At 39.0% G+C, this 22,400-nt stretch overlaps 2 protein-coding genes across 3 annotated transcripts; both read left to right on the top strand.

Moving 5' to 3' along the window:
• Positions 1-12,190: 12,190 nt before the first annotated feature.
• LOC125236073 (zinc finger MYM-type protein 1-like) lies at positions 12,191-16,486 on the top strand. 2 transcript variants are annotated; one of them, XM_048142759.1, is made up of 2 exons: positions 12,191-16,262; positions 16,410-16,486. In XM_048142759.1, exon 1 carries the CDS (start codon positions 13,708-13,710, stop codon positions 16,249-16,251), a length of 2,544 nt encoding a protein of 847 aa, XP_047998716.1. In that variant the 5' UTR covers positions 12,191-13,707; the 3' UTR covers positions 16,252-16,262; positions 16,410-16,486. The 2 variants fall into 2 exon arrangements, with proteins under 2 accessions (XP_047998716.1, XP_047998717.1); XM_048142760.1 differs by having other exon boundaries at positions 12,191-12,999; positions 13,655-16,478.
• A 1,437-nt stretch (positions 16,487-17,923) lies between these two features.
• Positions 17,924-21,984, top strand: LOC125236015. The gene is made up of 3 exons (XM_048142697.1): positions 17,924-18,064; positions 18,433-18,688; positions 21,339-21,984. Exons 2-3 carry the CDS (start codon positions 18,581-18,583, stop codon positions 21,624-21,626), a joined length of 396 nt encoding a protein of 131 aa, XP_047998654.1. The 5' UTR covers positions 17,924-18,064; positions 18,433-18,580; the 3' UTR covers positions 21,627-21,984.
• Positions 21,985-22,400: the final 416 nt, after the last annotated feature.

The following is a 22,400-nucleotide window of genomic DNA, read 5'->3' as shown; positions in this document are numbered from 1 at the left end:
ATGACTTGATGATGATGTACACATAAATCACTACGAAAAGCACAATAAACTTTTAAAACAGCATCCTGTTTCGCCGTTATGAGTTTTACTCCCTTATATCTGATGATCACAAAACGTGTACAAGAGCTATTGCCCTTATTAAAGCTTTGAATATGATTCTTACAAGTATAATTGCCTTTATTAAAGCTTTAAATATGATTCTTATTAGTACATTAGCCTTTTAAAAGCACTTTTCTTGCCATTATAAGGTTAACTTTCTTATTGCATGCCATAATAAAGCACGTACAAGATAAGAAAGCTAATAATATAGCAACTACAAGGGGGATATAAGGTTTTTGGCCTTATAAGGTGTGCCCAAATGCCCTCTTGTAAAGGGTTTACAAGGTTATTATAAGAGTACTATTTTTGGCATTATAAGCCACTATAAGACTAATTTTTGTTAGTTGGGAGAGTCAACTGAGGTATATATATATATATATATATGTGTGTGTGTGTGTGTGTAGGTATGTATATATATAACATATGTGTGTGTGTGTGTGTGTGTGCGTGTAGTGAGTGTATGTGTAGCGATTATGTGAAGGTAAACAGTTGAGGGATTGTATGTGGTGTGTGTGAGGGTGCACTTGGAGAATATGAATTAAGTAGCTATTAAAACAAAGAAGAATTGAACGATGACATTAATTTATTATTCTACGTATAATTTCTTTCAAAGCTTTGTTTGGGTAAATCTTCTCTCCGCTCCTCAGCTATAATCTTGCGCCATTTTTCCCTTTCAACGTCTTGTTTTGGGAATCTGGAATAAAAAGCTTTTTTATTACTTAAAAACGAATTTGCTATTCCCGGGTTGTTTCTTTTTATAATTAAAGTAATTTATAAGATATGTATTAATATTATTGAATTGAAATCATTTATTTCAGACTTATTGGTCCATAATAATAAATAAATACATACATTATTAATATGAAATAGGCTTCTTTTACAAAAAATATAAATTAGCGACTCCATCATTCCATTTTTAACTATGTTCCACTTCATCCATCTTTTGTCGCCGTCCGCTCATTACTAGTATAGCGCGAGAGAAAGAGACAAACTGCGTAAGACCAAATCAAGGAATTTACTTTAATTATTCTAGAAAATAAATGGCTTTTGTAAGTTAGGAAGCCATTTTGACCACAAATGCATAACATTATAAAATTATTAACAATTACTTACCGGAAATACGATACGTCATCCTTTTTCAACGTATATAAGGTGTTATTTTTGCACTTTTTTACGGAGCACTTAGGCATGTTGCCGACACGGCGGATGAAGCGCTACTGACCGCCCAATTGTGCTTAGAACATTTTCAAGCACAATTTGCTGCGGACACATTCTAAGTAGGGTTTGCAATTCGGATATTCGAATATCCGAATTATTCGAATATCCGCCAATATTTTTATCCGAAAATATTCGAATAATCCAAGTGAAATTATCCGGATAAACGGATAATTTCTATAAACATTATTTTTTATTTATAAGTAATATATTTAATAGATAGACGTCACTGAAACCAATTTCGATCAATTCTTAATACGGACAATGTTATTGCTAACAAGTCAACACCTATTTATCTTCAAAATCAAACTAATATTTACAAAACAAAGAAAGCATTCGTGGACAAGAAGTAAGCAGAATGCCTCACCCCACGCACTCAGTTCTTATCAAATATTCGATTAATTGGATGATTTAAAAAAAAACAGAAAAACGTTCAAGTATTATTTTTTAATATGAAAACGTTACCCCAACCTACTTTCATTACTGCTAATAGCTAACGTGAAGTTATCTGTAAAACCGTACTTAATAAGGGAGATTTATACCTAGATTTCCTGGTCCCTTGTTTTTTTGAAATTGAAATTTAGCGCCTCACTCCGAATTTAGCTGTTATCAGTTCCATGGCAATTTAGTACGCCAGAATTCCCTCCACTTCACTAAGAAATATAAGGCATTTTCCTTTTAAGTCCTTAGTTACATTCATACACAAAAATCGGTCTAATTACTACTTATACTTTGAAATCTTAGTCGATCTACTGATCAGCTTGGAAACTAAAACCCATCAAATTGCTGCCGAGCAATTTAAGGCGTTTTGGATTTGAATATTTAAATAAGTTCGCCTTTGTACCTCCTCCTTCTTCATTTTTTTAAATTTTATGTCTTGTATATTTTATGTTGGTGGTACAATACTTATTTATCGCCTCTCCCCTTCCATTGGTACTTTGGTACCAGCCACTGTGCAACTAAGGTCTAAAATGATCCACACCTGGATAGGAAGTATCTTCGACTAATTGGTCTTCTCTTTTTTGGTTATTCTGTTTTGAAGGAGTACCTATGCTCAGTTGCTTATTCCTGTTCTAAGACCCTAACCAGGACGCTTTTGTTTAGAGCCTACGAAAAGAGTTTTCAACTTTTTATATTAAGTATCCGATCCGGTCCAAGATGGCATCTGGTATGAGCGTAGGCATTTATGCAAATGACTAGTGACTACAGTGGTAGTATCAGCATGGGCAATTATGCCACTGTCTTTTAAGCCGAGACATACGCAATAATTACCTGTGTACATAAGAATATAGTTAGACAAACCCAAGGAAAGAATATCTATATACTCAGCGACAGTCAGGCGGCACTCAAAGCCTTCACATCGCCCAGAGGTGACTCTTGACTGGTATTAAACGGCATCCAAGCTCTTAACAACCTTGGAAGGCAAAACAAGATGCAACTGGTATGGATACCGGGGCACGAAGGCTTCATTGGCAATGAAAATGCTGATGAACTTGCCAAGGCCAGGTCTGAAGACAACGTCACAAGGAACCATTAAAACGGCTATGAAGGACCATACAAAGGCTAATCACCAAAAAGAGTGGGATGCCCTGGTAGGTCTGAAGCATTCAAAGCTCTTTATGCGGAGGGTAGAATCTGGATGGAGCAAAAAGCTAGGAAAGCTAGGCAAAAGACAACTCCAAATTATAACGGGGGTGTTCACAGGCCATTACGGGATCAAAGGAATGTTGGCCAAGATGGGACACGCTGACTACACAGATTGTCGCATGTGCGGCGAAGAGGAAGAGACCGTTAGACATCTAATGTGTGAATGTCACGCCCTCGCCAGACAAAGAATGAAGAACTTTGGAGCAGGCTACCTAGTACCAAAGGACATCAGAGAGCTACCCATGAGCCTCATCATCCGATACGTTTGGAGATGGTCGAGAAGCTCCTGAATAGCTGAAGGATCTTAAGATCTAAGGGGGTAATTGCACAAAAGATCCCGATGGGTCGAAGTGTATCCGGAAGGGCCCCGCAGATTTAAGATAAGATGAGTATCCGATCCGATCGAGCGAAGGACCGACTCCTATACATTCTCGAAATCATTCAAGGCGCCATCTTTGATTTTTGCCTTTGACATCCTTCCTATATCCGATATCGGAACGGATAATATGACAACGCTGTATCGCCTATAACCATCATCATATCCAATGATGTTGTCTCACGTTCCACTCTACACAAGCCATCCTCTCTACCATCCATTTCCAAGGTTAAGGTGTTGTCAGAAAAACTTCTCGTTATACCTAACACCTAACTAATCACTACTACTAACTGTCTTATATCGACAGCTCACTATCTGATTGCAAGATTCTAGTCATAGAACTAAAGATAGAGAGCTAGGTGTGTTTTAATTTCTACAGTTTGCTGATTTACGCAAAAAATAAATAAAAATGTAGGTAAATTTTGCATTATGGCGCTCATCTATCTCAGCCATTATCAATTCCACGCTTATACGCACCCGTAACATTAATTTTGTTCCATTTAATAAATTATCCGAAATTATCCGAATTATTCGAATATTCGAATAATAAAAATTGTATTATCCGAATTATTCGAATATTAAAAATCCGTCGGATAATGCAAACTCTAATTCTAAGCCGTGATGGTGCATCTAGGTAGTTTAGATCGATGGTCTCTAATCTTAGTCTGAAGTTCCTCAAGATTCTGTGGTGTAGGGTTCCGTCTGAATAATGAGAGAGCTAAACGCCTTTCAGCAACGGCTTTGGATAGAGCTTGATTCCAGTATGGTTTTGGTTGGAATTTTTTTGCTGGGTTATTGTTAAATTTAATACATGGTATGTAAAGATTGGCAGCTTCATTTACAATACTTAGAAAACCATTATAAGATTCTTGAGGATCCTCAGGCAAAGAAAACTCAGTAAACTTATTTTCTAAATACATTCTGTACTCATTCCATTGAGCTCCTTTATAGTTTCTCCTTGATACAGACTCAACACAAGAATTGAAACATGTAGAAATTTTTATAATAAGATGATCGCTACCTAGTGATTCTTTCATAACATTCCAATTAATAGTAAAATAAATATCAGTAGATACTATAGAAATGTCTGGAGACGACTCCTGTAATGATCCATTGACTAGTCGCACTCTTGTATGGCTGTGATCATTAAGTGAAACTAAATTACAGTCCATTAGAGAATCATATATTTGAGTACCGCGAGTATCCGTTTTATATGACCAATTGGTGTGATGGCCATTAAAGTCACCCATAATAATAACGTTATGTTGTACGATTGAAAAAATGAAATCCCAATCACTCTGTTTTGTCACTACAGTAGACGGACAATAAACTGAAATCACATTTTTTATTTGATCACAATTAAACACTTTTACGTAAACCACTTGTACACCAGGATTAGGATGTTGAACACGACAATGCTCAGACTTGATTGATTTATGCGTCAGGATTGCGACTCCACCCATCGATCTAAACTACCTAGATGAGGAACTTCAGACTAAGATTAGAGACGCTCAGAGACTCATCAGAACTCGTAGAAATGAAAGTTGGCAACAATTTTGCAATTCTATAAGCGAGTCCTCATCAGCCTCTGAAGTTTGGTCTCGAATGAAATGGGTAAAGGGTTATAGATCTTCTCGGCCTCATGTTAGTGTAGAAAAAGCTCGCAATCTCTTGTATTCTCTCACGCCAGATTATGTGTCTCCGTCGACGCCAATGATTGAGTCCGGTAACACGGTTTTGGATGAAACATTTACATTACACGAATTAAATTCTTGCATTAAAACTAAAGATACTGCACCAGGTCATGATGGTGTAGCATTTTCTATGATACAAAATTTTCCTGAAAATGGAAAGCTCTTACTATTATCACTGTACAATAGATTCTACTCCCTAGGTTTTGTCCCAACACAGTGGAGAGAAATTAGTGTAGTCCCGATACCTAAACCCGGAAGGGACCCCTCCTCTGACTCTGCTCTTCGACCAATATCTTTAATTTCATGTCTGTGTAAAATATTTCACTCTATGATCACTAGGAGATTGGAATGGTTCATAGAAAAAAGATGCATGTTTTCCGAGGAAACTGTCGGTTTTAGAAAGTGTCGATCATCTTTAGATAATTTAAGTAGTTTAGTTAGCCGAATTCAAACTGGGTTTTCAAAAAATATGATCACCTTGGGAAGTTTCATAGATATTGAGAACGCATATAATAATGTAAATGTTCCCATTTTAATTGAAACACTTGATAGACTAGGAGTTGGAAATAATATATGTCAATATCTATGGAATTTCCTAAGAGAAAGATATCTTACAATACGAACTGATAAATCTATGTTAAGAAGATCAACTGGTCGTGGGTTGGCTCAGGGAGATCCTACTTCTCCATTGCTTTTTAATGTTTATACCATGCACATCCAACAATCCCTTACAGATGTTTACTTTTCACAATATGCAGATGATTATATTTTATATGTTACAAAGAAATCTATAGCGGAGGCGGAGGAGACATTACAAAAATCTCTTGACATATTTAACAAATGCATGAACAATCTCGGTCTTGACATATCTACATCCAAAACCAAACTATGTGTGTTTAAGAAAGGTATTAATAGAAGTCCTGTAAAGATCAAAATTAATGATAAGGAATTAGAATTAGTCAAGTATGTCAAATATTTAGGAATGTGGTTGGATCGATCTCTTAGGTGGGAAAAACATATTAATGAATTAGTTCAAAAAATTCAGAAATATTCTAATATTTTGAAAGTTTTAGTTGGACCGGGATGGGGTGTTCATCCAAAACATCTTAGGAGGCTATACTTCGCCATAATTCGTAGCCGCATAGATTACGCGTCTTTCCTGTATGATGACAGTTGCGATTCTAATTTGTACAAACTCGATAAGATTCAAAACCAGTGTTTGCGGACTATTGGTGGATTTATTAAGTCTACTCCTATACACGCAATGGAATGTGAACTGGCTGTACAGCCTTTGCATATTCATGAACAATCTCGGTCTTGACATATCTACATCCAAAACCAAACTATATGTGTTTCAGAAAGGTATTAATAGAAGTCCTGTAAAGATCAAAATTAATGATAAGGAATTAGAATTAGTCAAGTATGTCAAATATTTAGGAATGTGGTTGGATCGATCTCTTAGGTGGGAAAAACATATTAATGAATTGGTTCAAAAAATTCAGAAATATTCCAATATTTTGAAAGTTTTAGTTGGACCGGGATGGGGTGTTCATCCAAAACATCTTAGGAGGCTATACTTCGCCATAATTCGTAGCCGCATAGATTACGCGTCTTTCCTGTATGATGACAGTTGCGATTCTAATTTGTACAAACTCGATAAGATTCAAAACCAGTGTTTGCGGACTATTGGTGGATTTATTAAGTCTACTCCTATACACGCAATGGAATGTGAACTGGCTGTACAGCCTTTGCATATTCGTCGCTTTTATTTGGCGTCCAAGTTTTGGTTAAAATCTAGATCTTTTGAAAACAACACAACTATCAAACTCCTAGATGCATTAAATAATTACTTAAAAGACCGAGACATTTTGCGAAATAAAAAGCCACTTCTTCTGACCATCCATAATTTGTATAACTCAATTACTATATATTCGAGCCAATTATTGGAAATGTTCTCTTTGGAACAATGGGTAAATTATATAGATATTTCAAAGTCAATTAAGTTCAGTATTACTTCAGTTACCAAATCTAAGCGAGAATATGACCGAACTAATTTAAGAACTACTGTTAACGCTTATTTACGTACAAATTTCTCCGGATTTTATTGTATATATACCGATGGCTCTAAGGAAAGGAACTCTTTAGGTGCTGCGTTTTATGACCCTCAATCGAAAGTATCGCTTAAGTTACATATTCTATACGACATGTCTATAATGCACGCTGAGTTGGTTGCCATTGCTGAGGCATTATCCTACATCCAAGCCCTAGATTGTACTGACATAGTCATTTTATCAGATTCTAAAAGTGCTCTTCAACATATTGCTCGGTGTACCAAGAATATTCGTTGTCTCCCAATTGCCTGTTCCATTTTGAATCTCATTGATAAGTTACAAGCGAAGGGTAAGACCATAATATTGCAATGGATTCCATCGCATGTGGGTATAGCCGGTAATGAAATAGTGGATTCTATGGCAAGGCTGGCTTGTCAAGATGGAGTAGAATGTAATATCTTACCTTTTTATACGGATTGCATCATTTTAGCTAAACAGAGAACCTACATTCTATGGAAAGAATACTTTGATAAGAGATCCACAGAAAAAGGTATTTGGTACAAGACGATCCAACCTCATCCTCTAATAACACCGTGGATAGATTGTTCTCTCAGTAGACGTGACATTGTAGTGATGATGAGACTACGTACTGGACATATCCCATTAAATCAATTTGGTTATTTGATGAAGAAAGTTTCTTCCCCTAATTGTGACGAATGTGGCGTGCTAGAAGATGTTTACCATGTTATAATGGAATGTGTCCGAAACGAAGCTGCTCGGATTCAACTGGCTTATTCGGGCCATTCTACTTATACTATGTTTGATGTTGGGGGCTGCAATAGCGTTCTGGCTTCTCCGCTATCGGATGCCGCCATTGCGCTATTGCAACTTGTGAGAAAGGCTATTTGTAATAGAATAAGTCAATTGTAAGACAATAAAACTGTATGTTGATTTTTACGGAGCGACATGTTCACTTCGGTGACAAGCTCTTAAATAAAGATAAAAAAAAAAAAAGGTTTGGACTAACCTATCAGACGGACAACTTCAGTACTAAGAAATGTAGCCAATAAGAATCGCCGCCTTTTTATTAATTAATGACGAATATAGTAGGCAAAGAATATAGTATACAGCCTCCTTCTGAAGGTTCCTTCGGTTCCTGGCTTATTTAAGATTTTTAAGGAAATATGAATAAATCAAATTTTATTACTTACAATATATTTTATTTTTTGAATTTCAATTAAACTTTTTCAACGCCTTTTGTTGCATATGCGGTAAGTTACTTAAATTTATTCGCATGACATCTGTGCCCCTTAAGATTTTATTTATGATCCACATTTCATAAACTTAAACGAATATATATCCAAAACCCATTTCTTTATTTTTTGACTGATAGAGTTTCGGTGTGAAGTTTTTTCAAGGTATTCGTTTGTCGTTTTCACAACGGTTTCGAAATACCCCACGGACCTCACCGCGTGCTCCGAGGGGTATTTTTTTGTGGTAACTTTGTACTCTCTTTGGCTAATCCATTGATGAATCGTACCTTTCTTCAGTTGTTAAATCTTTTAGGCAAGATTCACAATTAATTGTTTTTAATATTTTTCCCACTAACCACCCCGCGGCGTATGCGCGTGAGTGAACACGTAAACGCTCACGTCGAGTTACCAGCTGAATATTTTCTTGATCTGTGGATATACGGTCCTGAAATAAATAAATTAGGGAACTTGTTTCCGCTACGGAGGTCTTTGTTTTTTCAAAGAGTGGTTTAATTTTATGATTTGTGAGCCAAAGTCCTCGCAATTGAAACCCTCCGAATGGAATTAAATAAATATGGTTATGAGGAGTGACCTGAATGTCTGTGTGAAGTTGTGGCAATTAGAGTCATTGTTTCTAAAATTATGGGCAATTATGGGCAATGTTGGGCAAAGTTTTTCCACTGGATTTAAGATTTTATTTATGATCGTACACCAGTTAAACATTGCAAATCTTGTAGTGATGGTTAAGATCAATTCAACCACTTGCGTAAGGTACATTTCATAAACTTAAACGAATACCTATCGAATACCTATTTCTTTATTTTAAAAGACTAATATAGTTTCGGTGTGGAGTCTTTTTAATATTCGTTTGTCGTTTTCACAATGGTTTCGAAATACCTCACCGCAAGCTTCGAGGAGTATTTTTTTTATGTGGTAGCTTTGTACTCTCTTTGGCTAATCCATTGATGAATCGTACCTTTCTTGGGTAATTAAATCTTTTCGGCAAGATTCACAATTAATTATTTTTAATATTTTTCCCAGTAGCCACCCCGCGGAGTATGCGCGTGAGTGAACATGTAAACGCTACTAGTTTGCTACTGAATATTTTCTTGTTCTTTGGATATACGGTCCTTATTGCAGGACAACTGGGGAACTTGTTTCCGCTTCGTGGGTCTGTGGTTTCAAAGAGTGGTTTTTATTTTAATTATTTATGAGCCAAAGTCCTCGCAATTGAAACCCTCCGAATGGAATTTGATAAATCTGGTTATGAGGAGATACCTGAATGCCTGTGTGAAGTTGTGGCAATTAGGGTAATTGTTCCTAAAATGATAGGCGCGCACTAGCCCAACAAAGTTTTCCACTGGATCTGAATTAAAATATCTAGTGTCTTTTCAGTGTCACTACCCAATTTAAAAAAAAAGGCACAATTATGCGAGTGTCCTGTCCGCTCTCTTGGTGGCCGAATTTCATACAATTTATTCTCTCTATCGCCTATTGCCAGAAAGCGTGGTGCTTGGAGTTTTTGGTGACTGCTCGTCTCAAATCCTTTCCTTTCGTTCTTATAGCAGCCCCATTGCACAAGAAGAAGTCGTCGAAGAACGATAGTCTCTGCCGTAAAGTATCGGCATCTTGTGTTCCATCCGAATAATGAGCTGAAATAATAATATTGGGATTAAAATGGTAGGTTACATATACCGCACTTTGACTTCTAATAAAAATAAAATGTATAATTGAGTAATAATCTTTAAAATATCACTAGATTACTTAGGCACTGGTAGGGTATGAGCTACCGGCTATAAAAACGTGTAAGGATTCCGTATTGTTTATCAATAAATAAATCCGCACGATCCACTTTTTTGTTCATTGTGGTTTCAAAAACAGTTCTCGCAAGAGCTTCGTTATGCTGCGCGCACCTAATTCATGTCCGATGTTGAAATATTACTTTACTTACAGAATTTGTTTCACATGATTGTGACAAGGAGTTTTGTTTCTTCGTTTGCATACCTGGTTAAAATATTTATACAATAGATTTCAGATAGGATAAAATTTCGTAAGAATTAAATTTTGTGTAAATTAATCCAACCATTATAAAAAATTAAATTACGAAATATTGGAGAGATAGTGGACCGATTTTCATCAAACATGGCAAAAACACTCCCGAGTAATTTAGCTTTCAAACAAGAACAAAATCTAAATCGGTTCATTCGTTCGAAAGCTACGATGTGACAGACAGACACACACACACACACACACACGCACGCACGCACGCACGCACGCACGCACGCACGCACGCACGCACGCACGCACGCACGCACGCACGCACGCACGCACGCACGCACGCACGCACGCACGCACGCACGCACGCACGCACGCACGCACGCACGCACGCACGCACGCACGCACGCACGCACGCACGCACGCACACACACACACACACACACACACACACACACACACACACACACACAGTCAGACAGACATATAGATAGACTACACGTTAAACTTGAAACCCCGTAATTTTCGCGTCTGTCTGCTGGAATTGCCGTATCCTCGGTATGATTCAAAGGGCTCCCAGACCGTAGTTGTTTTGGCCTATAAATCATTTGGCATGCGGTAGACGTGGCCAGTCTCACTTTAATGTGGCCGCTTTCCGAGCTACATCAATTATTTAAGTTTTTGAGCAATCGGATTTGGTTAGTTTCACACCTAGTATGCTGCGCTCCATAACTCTCTGGGAAACCCCTAGTTTGGACTTCTGAGCTTCCGTCAAAGACCTGAGTACCGTAAGTGAGGACTGAAAGTATGCCTATGAATATATCCATGGGCCTACATTTAAGGGACAGAGGAAGGTCTCCCTACATGCCCTAAATCATGAAGGGAGACCTATTTCTTCTATTCTAACAAAATTTATTTATAAATAGTAATGAGTACCACAGTCAACTATATTAATATCATGTATCACGTAAAAAAGGACCTGTGGAATGAATAAATTATGATCTTTGATAATAGATATAACCAAAGATAAAACCTCTCTTAAACTATTGGGTTGGTAAGAAAGTAATGAGCGAATCATAACCAATATTGTAATTTTTATTTAATTTATTATTTTAATCATTTATCAAAAATATAACGGCCTTCGTTATCTACTACTTGTCTCCATCGTTCTGGTAAAGAATGAATAGCATCGGCGAAGAAGTTCTTAGGTTTAGATTCAAAAAACTCAGCTATGTACTGTCGTAGATGGGCTTGATCATCGAACTTTTTTTCATTCAAGGCATTGCTTAGCGATCTGAACAATGCGTAATCCGTAGGTGCCAAGTCTGGAGAGTACGGTGGATGAGGTATCACTTTCCAACCTAGCTCCAATAGCTTTAGCCGAGTCACTTTTGCAATGTGTGGGCGAGCATTGTCGTGTAAGAAAAAACATTAGCATGCTGTGGACGATTCTGACAGATTTTTTGGTTTAAATTTTCAAGCTGATTACAGTATACTGATGCGGTAACAGTCATTCCACTTGGTAGGAGTTCCCATTGAATAATACCATGAATATCCCACCAAACGGACAGCATAACTTTTTTCGGGTGAGGCTCTGTTTTTGGTGCCTCTATTCCTTTTTCGTTTGGAGCTAGCCACTGACGTTTGCGTGTGTGATTTATATATAAGACCCATTTTTCATCTCCAGTGATAAGATGGTTCAACCAGTTGAATGTGCGGCGAAAAGACAGAAGTTGTATGCAGATATCGGCACGGCGGTTTAGTTGATGTCTATCAAGTTCGTGCGGTATCCAAACACTGTATTTGTAGTTTTTTCCCAACTCGTGTAAATGTGTTTCTATGGTGACATGAGAGCAGTGCCGTAACTAAGGCGGTGCCAGCAGTGCCCAGGCACAGGGCGCAGACCCTGGAGGGGCGCAGAAATGACCAGACTAGTATCTACTTTTATCTCATGCATGGTAGCTAGTAGGTACATTTTGTTTTATTGCGAACATGGTGTAGACGCGCCCTACTGTACTATCTATAGTTATATTTAAATCGCATTTTCAAGCGATCTTGAAACAACAACACATGTAAAGGTGGATTATCGGTTTTATACATTTAGTATGGTAACGTTCACACTACTGCTTAACGTGTTGTGATGGTTTATGTATGGAACCGATACAGTTCTGACGCGTCAGTCGTCACGTCACGATACATCAGACAAATGTATATCCACCTTAAGTCTTGCTGGCAATATGACATACATAAACAAAAGTACCTACATAAACCGTTATTTTCAATGATATCTCACAACAAAAAAATCTCCAATAAAAATATTTTTATTTTTTTATAAAAATAAAACAAAAAGTAAAACACATGACAGAGCTAAACTAAAAATTACTAAATAGTTACTATGTAAACTTGTCCTTTTAAGAACGCATCCAATATTCATTAATATCTGAACGCATCGATCATGCCGCGCCGCGCCGCCGTCCCAATGTTCGGGGATTCCCCGATACATCGCTAATACGCATTCAATTGGCCGACCGTAGCGGAGGTTATAGTTATTGATTGTTTTGTCAACTATTGTCATTATTCGTATAAAATGACATTAATTTAAAGTAAAATTGTGTGTGAGAGTGAATAAGGTTATTGTTGATTTGTTGTTCGTTGATAAACTCGTTTGGGTAAGTTAGAAAATTGTATTTAAAGATTTAAGGTCCATCAGGCAAAGTGAAGTCAAGTACTAATGAGGAATTTTCAGATAGAAAATTAAAAAAAGAGAATATAAGATCTTATAGAGATGGTGCCCTATGCGTGTGGTATGTCAAAAATAAAGATTTATTGATTGAACGACATATAAATATTACTTTTTCGGCTTTTACGTAAAGAAAGCGTATATTTGCTTTTGACATACATGTCACCTTTTGATCAATCCTTGAACGATAGTTTTTATTTTCTAATTTGCTGTCTGAAAATCCCTCAATAATAAACAATAAAAAAAAATAACGAAAAAATGGCTAGTAAGATAGCCGAAACACGAAGTTTTCCGAACTACATATACAGGATGTAAGTGACAGCGTTGCGAAAACTTTAACCATAGCTTCAGACCATCATCCTAAATATCGTACAGCAAGAACGTTTGTCGGAAATAAAAAAAAAAATTGACTTCTCGTACAAAATCAGCGACCAATTTGAATATTTTGTATGAGAGGTCGGTTCTTGCTGTAGGTTGTTAAGGATGACGGTCTAAAGCCTTGGTTATAGTTTTCACTAGGGTGTCACTTACACCCTGTATTATATACTTATCAGACTAGGCGTGATTCGCGATTCTTTTTTCAGAAATATTACCTGTCGGTTACCGTAAGCTAAGGACTCACGCTATAACAAACAACATGTCACAAAAACGTCCATCTGGTTCTGAATTTCGTAAGAGAAAACGCGTTAGAGAGATGGAAGCAAAAAAAATGGAAAATACCTTACGAAAGTGGACAGTCACACAACAAGAAAACAGTCAGGAAGATGTGTCCAATGATGACGTTTTGGCCCTCACTGGTATGTCTGGAACTAAATCTGGAAACAATTTAAAGATAATATATAAAGAAAAAGAAGACAACCCAGTCAACCCATCCCAGCAAGACTTGACCTTACCCATCACCACCAGTCCAAGTTCTGAAATTCAAATTGAAAAAGCAGCTGCTACTGATAAGATCCAGTTAGACATAAACGATCCTGTTTCATGGTTACCATTAACTGATCACATTCGTTGTTTCCTTGTCGAGAAAGGTCCTGATCAAGGAAAAGTAAGTCAAAATATTTCTTCAACTGAAGACGCAGGACGAAAATTTAATATACATTGGTTTACAAAAAAAATGAGCAATGGCGAGATGGTACCCAGGTCTTGGTTGATTTACAGTAAAAAAAGAGATGCAATATTTTGTTTCCCATGTATACTTTTCGGTTCTTCCTCGACTAAGCAAATAATGCCGGCCCTGGCTGATGCACAAAAAGGATTTAATGATTGGCGTCATTTAAGTCCACGTATTCCTGAGCACGAAAACTCTACATTTCATAGAGAAAATTGTATTAAGTGGAAAATGCTTGAACAGAAAATAAAACGTAAGACCACAATAGATGCATCCTTACAAAAGGCTATTGATCAAGAAACAAATAAGTGGAGACATATTTTAAAAGTGTGTACCAACATACTTTTGTTTTGCGCGGAAAATAATTTACCGCTCAGAGGCTCTCATGAGCGTATTGGAGAATCAGGATCTGGAGTTTTCTTAAGTGCCGTCGATATGATTTCAAAATTCGACCCTGAACTTAGAGCGCATATTGAATCGCTTCATAAAGGAAATATTTCATATTTTACGCCTTATATTCAAAACGAGCTTATAGATATTCTTGCCTCTGAGGTCAAAAAACAAATTTTAGACGATGTTCGTGCGGCAAAATACTTTTCCATACTTTTTGATTGTACGCCAGACGTATCGCATAAAGAACAGATGTCACAAATATTGAGATTCGTAAAAGTATCCGAGCAGAAAGTTACAATCGAAGAACGGTTCATAGATTTCATCCAGTCTCATGAAAAAACGGGCGAGGGATTGTCGAAAGAGATTTTAGAGAAATTAGAAGTTGATGGATTGAATATTCAAGATCTTCGTGGCCAAGGCTACGACAATGGTAGTAATATGGCCGGTAAATATAACGGAGTCCAAGCCAAAATAAAACAAATTAATGAAAATGCTGATTATGTGCCGTGTGCAGCGCATTCTTTGAATTTATCTGGCGTACACGCTGCTAGTGTCACACCTGACATGATCACATTTTTTGGATTAATCCAGAAAATATTTGTGTTTTTTTCGAGTTCAACGGTCAGATGGGAAACTTTAATGAAATACTTAAATATTTCTTTGAAAAAACACGCCGACACTAGATGGGCCTCTAAAGCTAGGGCTGTCAAAGCTTTGAACTCGCAAATACCCCAAATCTGGTGTGTGCTAAAGATTCAAACTACCAATGATTACAATGCTGAAACAATTTCTGCAGCTAAAAGCATAATGGACCAAATTAATTATAAATTCATATGTACTCTCCAAATTTGGGATAAAATTTTGGAATCTGTTGACAAAGTGAATGTAGCTCTACAGTCTAAAACTATGACTATCGACAAAGCTTCTGAATTAATAAAGGGATTAACAAACCAGATACAAAATATTCGCGAGACTATAGACATTGTTTTCGAAAAGGCAAAAAAGATTTGTGAACAATGTGGCATTGAAGACAATTTTCCTGAAAAGCGACGAAAGCGAGTAAAAAGACACGATTTAATTGAAAGTTCAGACTCCGGCTACGACATTACTCAGCAACAAAGTTTCAAAATTCAGATAAATGAAGCAATAGATACAATCATTTCTGAATTAAAATGGCGATTCGAAAAACTACGCGACATACATAACTCTTTCGGTTTTTTGACCTTAAAACACATTACTACATATTCGGTTGAAGAACTAAAAAAATATGCAGCTGATTTGAGCATCAAATATTCTGCAGATATAAATGCGACAGAATTTTGGTCCGAAATAGAAACTTTGAAGAGTCAAGTTGAAGCGACTACATTATTTGATAATTGTGAATGTCAGTCAAGTATGGGTCTTCTCAAAGCTATAGTGGAACTGGATTTAAAGGAAATGTTTCCCAATATAGTAGTCGTTTTAAAGATATTTTTAACGATGCCAGTGACTGTAGCTTCTTGCGAGAGATCGTTCAGTAAGCTCAAATTAATAAAAACGTATCTGCGCTCGACGATGGGTCAAGAAAGATTGTCTGGCCTAGCAATTTTGTCGATTGAACGCGACATAGCACGGCTCCTGTCATATGAAAATGTAATAAAGGACTTCGCAATGAGAAAAGCGAGGAAAGTAAATCTTTAAGTAATCTTAAAGTAAGTACTCATTTCTGTATTTGAGCAACTATTTTTGAATAAACAATTTTTATCTTAAAGAAATATACTAAGTAGGTACTTACATACTTTGGTTAACAATAAATAGATAGATTTATTTGTATGCACATTTGTCAATTTTATTTTCAGAGCCTGGTTAGAGCATTTTTCAGGGGCGCAGTTTTGAAAGCTCGCACTGGGTGCATAAAAGGCTAGTTACGGCACTGCATGAGAGCAGCCTAACTCGGTAGCAAGAGTACGACTCGTTAGCCTCGGATCTCCTTCAATTAAGGTTTTTAATTTGATTACATCAATCTTCACCGGTCGACCAGACTTAGGTTGATCTGATAATGAAAAGTCGCCACTACGAAACCGCTGGAACCATCGTTTCGCCGTGGCCTCAGACACAACTTCAGGAGCAACACGCTGACATATATTACGCACTGCTTCGGCGGCTGAATGGCTAGACTGAAATTCATATAGTAAGCAATGCCTTACATGCACTTTTAATTCGTCCACTTTCTTCCTTATATTAGCTCGGCGACAGCTAGTGAATGACTGACGAGAAACTGTGCGACTCGCCCTTTATATACTTTCGACCATAGAAGATTCTAGAACTCTCTCAAAAATTTTATGTGGAATTTGTAATGTATGTACCTATATACTTGTTTACCTACTGTTATGTCGCGGTGCGCTCTCTGCAGGCCACCCAGTCTCGCAATAAATGTTTAACTGACCGGACGTGTGTGTTTCATTTATATAGACATATCAGTGGCGCTCGAGGATCGGGATTTATATGAACCTAGTTTTAAAAGTGTGCTTTTAAACATGTCAGTGGGGAAGATAAAAGCGTTCGAGGTTTCGTCGGGCAATTGGAGTACATACGTGGACCGCGTGAATATGTACTTTAAGGCTAACGACATCAGCGACAACTTGCAGTTGCCGACATTGATTGCCGTAATGGGAGATGAAGCTTATGAGCTCCTCAGCAACTTGACAAGCCCTAAGAAACCAGGAGAAATGACTTATAAGGAAGTTATCAAGATAATGTCTGATCACATCGAACCAAAACCATCTTTCATGGCGGAACGATACCGGTTACGTCAGAGGCGGCAGGGAGATAAGGAGACTGTCGCTCAATATCTGGCCGATTTAAAAAAGATGGCTAGGTACTGTGATTTCTCCACAGCATTAGAGGATAACCTGCGTGACCAATTTGTGTGCGGTTTGAAAAATGACACAATTAGACAACGCCTTTTCGCTGAGAGTGACTTAACCTATAGTAAGGCCGTACAGCTAGCCCTTTCGTTGGAAGCCGCCGAGAAGGACGCAGCTATGGTGGAACGCGCGAGTGTGAGCGAGACGGGCGATGCGGGAGAGAGAGCCGAGACGGTACATGCACTCACATCGTGGCAACCGCGTGGCAGTAATGGCGTTAGCAATGCGATTTGTGCAGTTTGCGGGAAGTTAGGTCACCGCGACGTTCAATGTCCTTACAAAGATTTTCAGTGTAACAAATGTGGTAACGTAGGTCATTTAAAACGAGTGTGTCCGGCTAGGCTAGGAGGTGGTAATGGCGGCAATGCCCGTGTGTCGGGTGGCGGCGCTCGTGGGTCGAGCGGCGGCAGCGGCGGGGCCCGGCGCCGGGCGCCGGCGGCTGCAGGGGCGCGCAGCGCGCCAACCGCGCCAGCGCCATACACCATGTCCAGGCAGAAGATGGCGAGACTCAGTATGAAGAAGAGGTTACGTCGGGGTCCGACTTCGAAGAAGACCTGCATCATCTCTGCTTAAACGATTATAAATCGGTAAGCCTGTCATTAGGTTTAGACGATGAGGTCATTTCTATGGAAATCGACACAGGGTGCGCTGTGTCGTGTATAGGTCGTGATACTTATAATAAGTACTTTAAACACAGACCGTTGGAACAATTCCCTTTGGTGTTAACGGTTTATGATGGCCGTCCAGTTAGACCCCTAGGGGTCATAAGGCCCGTTGTTAGATTTAAAAACCAGTTAAAAAAATTGGAACTTTTTGTTATTGAGGGGGGCACTACCCCCATATTAGGTAGACACTGGCTAACAGAGTTACAGATTCGGATTCCTAGATTTCGAAAAGAGTATTTATATAACTTTAACGAGTCTTGTAATAATGAGTTATCTACGTTGCTTGACAGGTATAAGGAGTTATTTAGCGGAGGACTAGGGCGGTTTAGAGGTGGAAAAGCGACACTTCGAGTACGCGAGGGGGCCACACCGGTGTTCTGTCGCGCGCGGCCGCTGCCGTACGCGCTGCGCGACCGCGTCGAGGCGGAGCTGGACGAGATGCTGCGCTGCGGCGTCATCGAGCCGGTCGACACGTCGGAGTGGGCCACGCCGCTGGTACCGGTGCGTAAAGCCGATGGGGGTCTGCGAATCTGTGCGGATTACAAGGTAACCTTGAACCCCGCCTTACTGATCGATAGGTATCCCCTCCCTAAGATAGATGACCTCTTAGTGCGACTTAATGGTGCCCGTATATTTTCAAAAATTGACCTGACACAGGCGTATAATCAGGTGGAGTTAGACGACTCCAAAAAGTATACCGTCATCAACACACATCAGGGATTATTTAGATATAATAGATTAGTTTACGGATTGGCATCCAGCCCTGGTATTTTCCAGCGAATTATGTCTAATTTGTTAAAAGACCTACCGCAAGTAGAAGTATTTCTAGATGATATAATTATTGGTTCCGCGGACATAAACTCTCATTTAAGTACATTAGAAAAAGTATTGAAACGACTTCATAGTCAGGGAATGAAATTAAAGAAAAGTAAATGTTCTTTCTTATTAGAAGAGGTACAATATTTGGGATTTATCATTTCAAAAGACGGAATTAAAGTTGATCCTACCAAGATAGAAGGTATCCTTAAGATACCTCGACCTCTCAATGTAACTGATTTAAGGTCATTTTTAGGGGTGGTTAATTTTTATGCTCGCTTTGTACCCAATTTGAGTACGATTTTATCCCCTTTGTACGATTTACTTAGAAAAGGTGCCGTGTGGAATTGGGATTTAAGTTGCGAAAAATCATTCAAATGTATTAAGAAAGTGTTAGTGAGCGCGGAAGTGTTAAGTCATTATGATCCGAACAAAAAGCTGACGCTGACCACTGACGCGAGCAGCCGCGGCATTTCCGGCGTGCTGACGCAGCCGGCGGACGGCGCGGACGCGGGCGCGGACGCAGGCGCGGGCGGCGCGCGCGAACGCCCGGTGGCGTATTTGTATATTTTGCAATTATTTATCAAAAACTATGCAATTATATAATGGTAGGTTCATTGTGTACTAGGCCGGTTCATTGAATACATAGTACCGGTTCAGTCTGTACCAGAGATTGTACACAATGAGCCATTGTTCATCTTTTAAAAAAACTAAAATATCTCGACTTCTATTCAGTTTTATTAAAAAATAATGATGAAATTTTAGAGCTAGATAAATAACAAATGCACTAAATAAAAAATATTGAATTTGGACCTATTATGACTGACTTATTAAGATTTAAATTTTTGGTGGCTCATTGTTGGCAACCTCACCCTACGTCTCGCGTTCTTTAAATGAGGCGGAGCGTAATTACTCTCAAATAGACAAAGAGGCGTTGGCGATCGTATTCAGTTTACAAAAGTTACACCAATTCCTTTATGGTAGACATTTTACATTAAGAACGGATCACAAACCGCTAGTTAGTATTTTTGGTTCGAAGCAGGGTATTCCCGCGATGGTGGCTAGCCGATTGCAACGGTGGGCGATTAAACTTTCCGCATATACTTATGATATAGAGTACATACGCACTGATGCTAATGGCGCAGATGGCTTATCGCGCCTGCCCGTGCCTACCAAAAATGCTGAATCGCTAGACGGCCCGCCGCCCGAGCAAACGTATTTACATTTCGCCCACAACGAATTGTTATTAGATTACCATGATGTTAAAAAAGAAACACAACGAGACCCAACCTTAAGCCGAGTGTTAGGGTATATACGATCCAGTTGGCCGAGCGAGGTAGAAATACGGAATTTACAACCGTACTTTAACCGTAGGCTAGAATTGTACGAAGAATTAGGATGCGTAATGTGGGGCCATCGGGTGGTAATACCGGAAGGTTGCCGAGATAGGGTTTTAAACGTGTTACATGAGAGTCACATGGGAATCGTAAAGACGAAAGCGTTTGCCCGGAGCTACGTGTGGTGGCCGGGTATAGACGAGGCGGTGGAGCGTGTGTGCCGCGAGTGCGCCGTGTGCGCCGCCGAGGCCGAGGCGCCCGCGCGTCACGCGCCCTGTCCGTGGCCCTGGCCCGCGCGCCCGTGGACTAGGGTTCATTTGGACTTTTTAGGTCCTCTTTATGGTTTAACTTATTTGGTTATGATTGACGCTCGAACAAAGTGGCTTGAGGTATTTCCCGTAAATAGTACCTCGGCTAATAATACCATTGAAAAGCTATGTGAAGTGAACTCTCGATTGGGTTTCCCTAGACAGATAGTTTCGGATAACGGCCCGCCGTTTACGAGCGCACAATTCGCGAACTTTTTAGAGAAAAACCGTATTGAACATGTACACTCAGCTCCATATCATCCATCGTCGAACGGAGCCGCAGAAAACTCGGTACGTGTAATAAAACGGGTTATTAAGAAAGCCGTGCGACAAAAGCAAAATGTTAATCTGGCTATCAGTAATTTCTTACTTCATTATCGCAATACGCCACACTGCACGACAGGAGAAAGTCCGGCTTCACTTATGATAGGCAGGCAGGTTCGTACCCAATTAGATGTACTGCGCCCAGATTGTGAAGATAGGGTTCGTAAAGTGCAGCGGAAACAAGCAGACGTTCGACTGGGGCCTAACCGCGTTCTCCAATCGGGTGATAAAGTATGGATAAGGCAATATCGGGGAGATACAAAATGGATTCCCGGTCATATTACTCAGAGGACGGGTACTACGGACTATACCGTGCGCGATAACTTAAATAGAGAGGTACATAGGCATGTTGATCAGTTAAGGCGGCGATCAAGTGTATTATCCTGCCCAGGTGACGCATCGGCTTTGCAGGTACCTCGGCCCGAACCAGTGGAACACTCTGACGAGGCACCTGACCACTCTGACCACGCTGACACTCCAGTAGCCACGAGCACGCCGCGGCGCAGTCATCAAAGTCCGGATTCGAGCCGAGCAGCTGACGCGCGGCCCGGAACACCGCAGAGTTCGCCAAGGTCAAGTTGTAGCGAAGACCTATTTTTGTCACCTACAACAAGTACAACTCCACCTTCTAAACCGCCCCAGTTACCTAGGCATATTAGGGAATGTCGATTAAAAAACCCACCGAAGTATAAATTTTAGTTTAAATAGTTTTTAAGTTTACTTCTATATGTATCATGCTACCCCTGAACTTAGATAAATACTTACCTTAAAATGAAGGTATACCTAAAGATACTGTGTGTTTGTTTACTATTTTAATTATCTTGGTTGATAAAATGTTTTCTTTTAAGGTACGAAAAAAAAAAAAAAAAAAAAAAATAAAAAAAAAGGAGAAGATAGGTTGTTGATATCTGTTTCGAAAGTATTTTTTTTAATATTAGGTATAATGTTTTTAGAAGAGAGTAGTGTAATGTATGTACCTATATACTTGTTTACTGTTATGTCGCGGTGCGCTCTCTGCAGGCCACCCAGTCTCGCAATAAATGTTTAACTGACCGGACGTGTGTGTTTCATTTATATAGACATATCAGAATTCAATCGATCGCTCATTACTTTCTTTCCAACCCAATAGATAAGATATAGTGTAAAAAATATTAATTACCATCCCAAATTGGCTTGCAGTCAATCTGTCACTCCTTACCACGTTGTACAGCTCGTTTGCGTGCTGGTCCTTTGTTTTTTGCTCTATTTCGGCAATTTGGTCAGCAGGGTCTTTGAGCTAAAGAGAAACATAAGATAACTAATTTTTAACAGTCACTCAAAACACCTAATCCAAGCATGCAAAGGAGATATTCCAAAACTTAAATTTTCGTCCTTAGCCGTAAAATCCCAGTCCTTGATGTTCATTTGAGTTGGAACTGCACCACAAATAAAACACCTTTGGGCTGAAGAAGTTTCAGTCAACGTATTGCAAAC

The sequence above is a fragment of the Leguminivora glycinivorella genome, chromosome 18, assembly GCF_023078275.1.
Source record: "Leguminivora glycinivorella isolate SPB_JAAS2020 chromosome 18, LegGlyc_1.1, whole genome shotgun sequence".
Taxonomy (NCBI): domain Eukaryota; kingdom Metazoa; phylum Arthropoda; class Insecta; order Lepidoptera; family Tortricidae; genus Leguminivora; species Leguminivora glycinivorella.
Note: the sequence above shows the minus strand (reverse complement) of the source record. Positions and strands in the feature narration are given on the sequence as shown.

What these genes read in the sequence shown, in the direction of transcription:
- LOC125236073 (XM_048142759.1), top strand. Translation starts at nt 13,708, where the DNA reads ATGTCACAAAAACGTCCATCTGGTTCTGAATTTCGTAAGAGAAAACGC.
- LOC125236015 (XM_048142697.1), top strand. Translation starts at nt 18,581, where the DNA reads ATGCTGCGCTGCGGCGTCATCGAGCCGGTCGACACGTCGGAGTGGGCC. An exon ending in GAATCTGTGCGGATTACAAG is followed by an intron (nt 18,689 to 21,338) that starts GTAACCTTGAAC and finishes TCGGCTTTGCAG; the next exon opens with GTACCTCGGCCCGAACCAGT.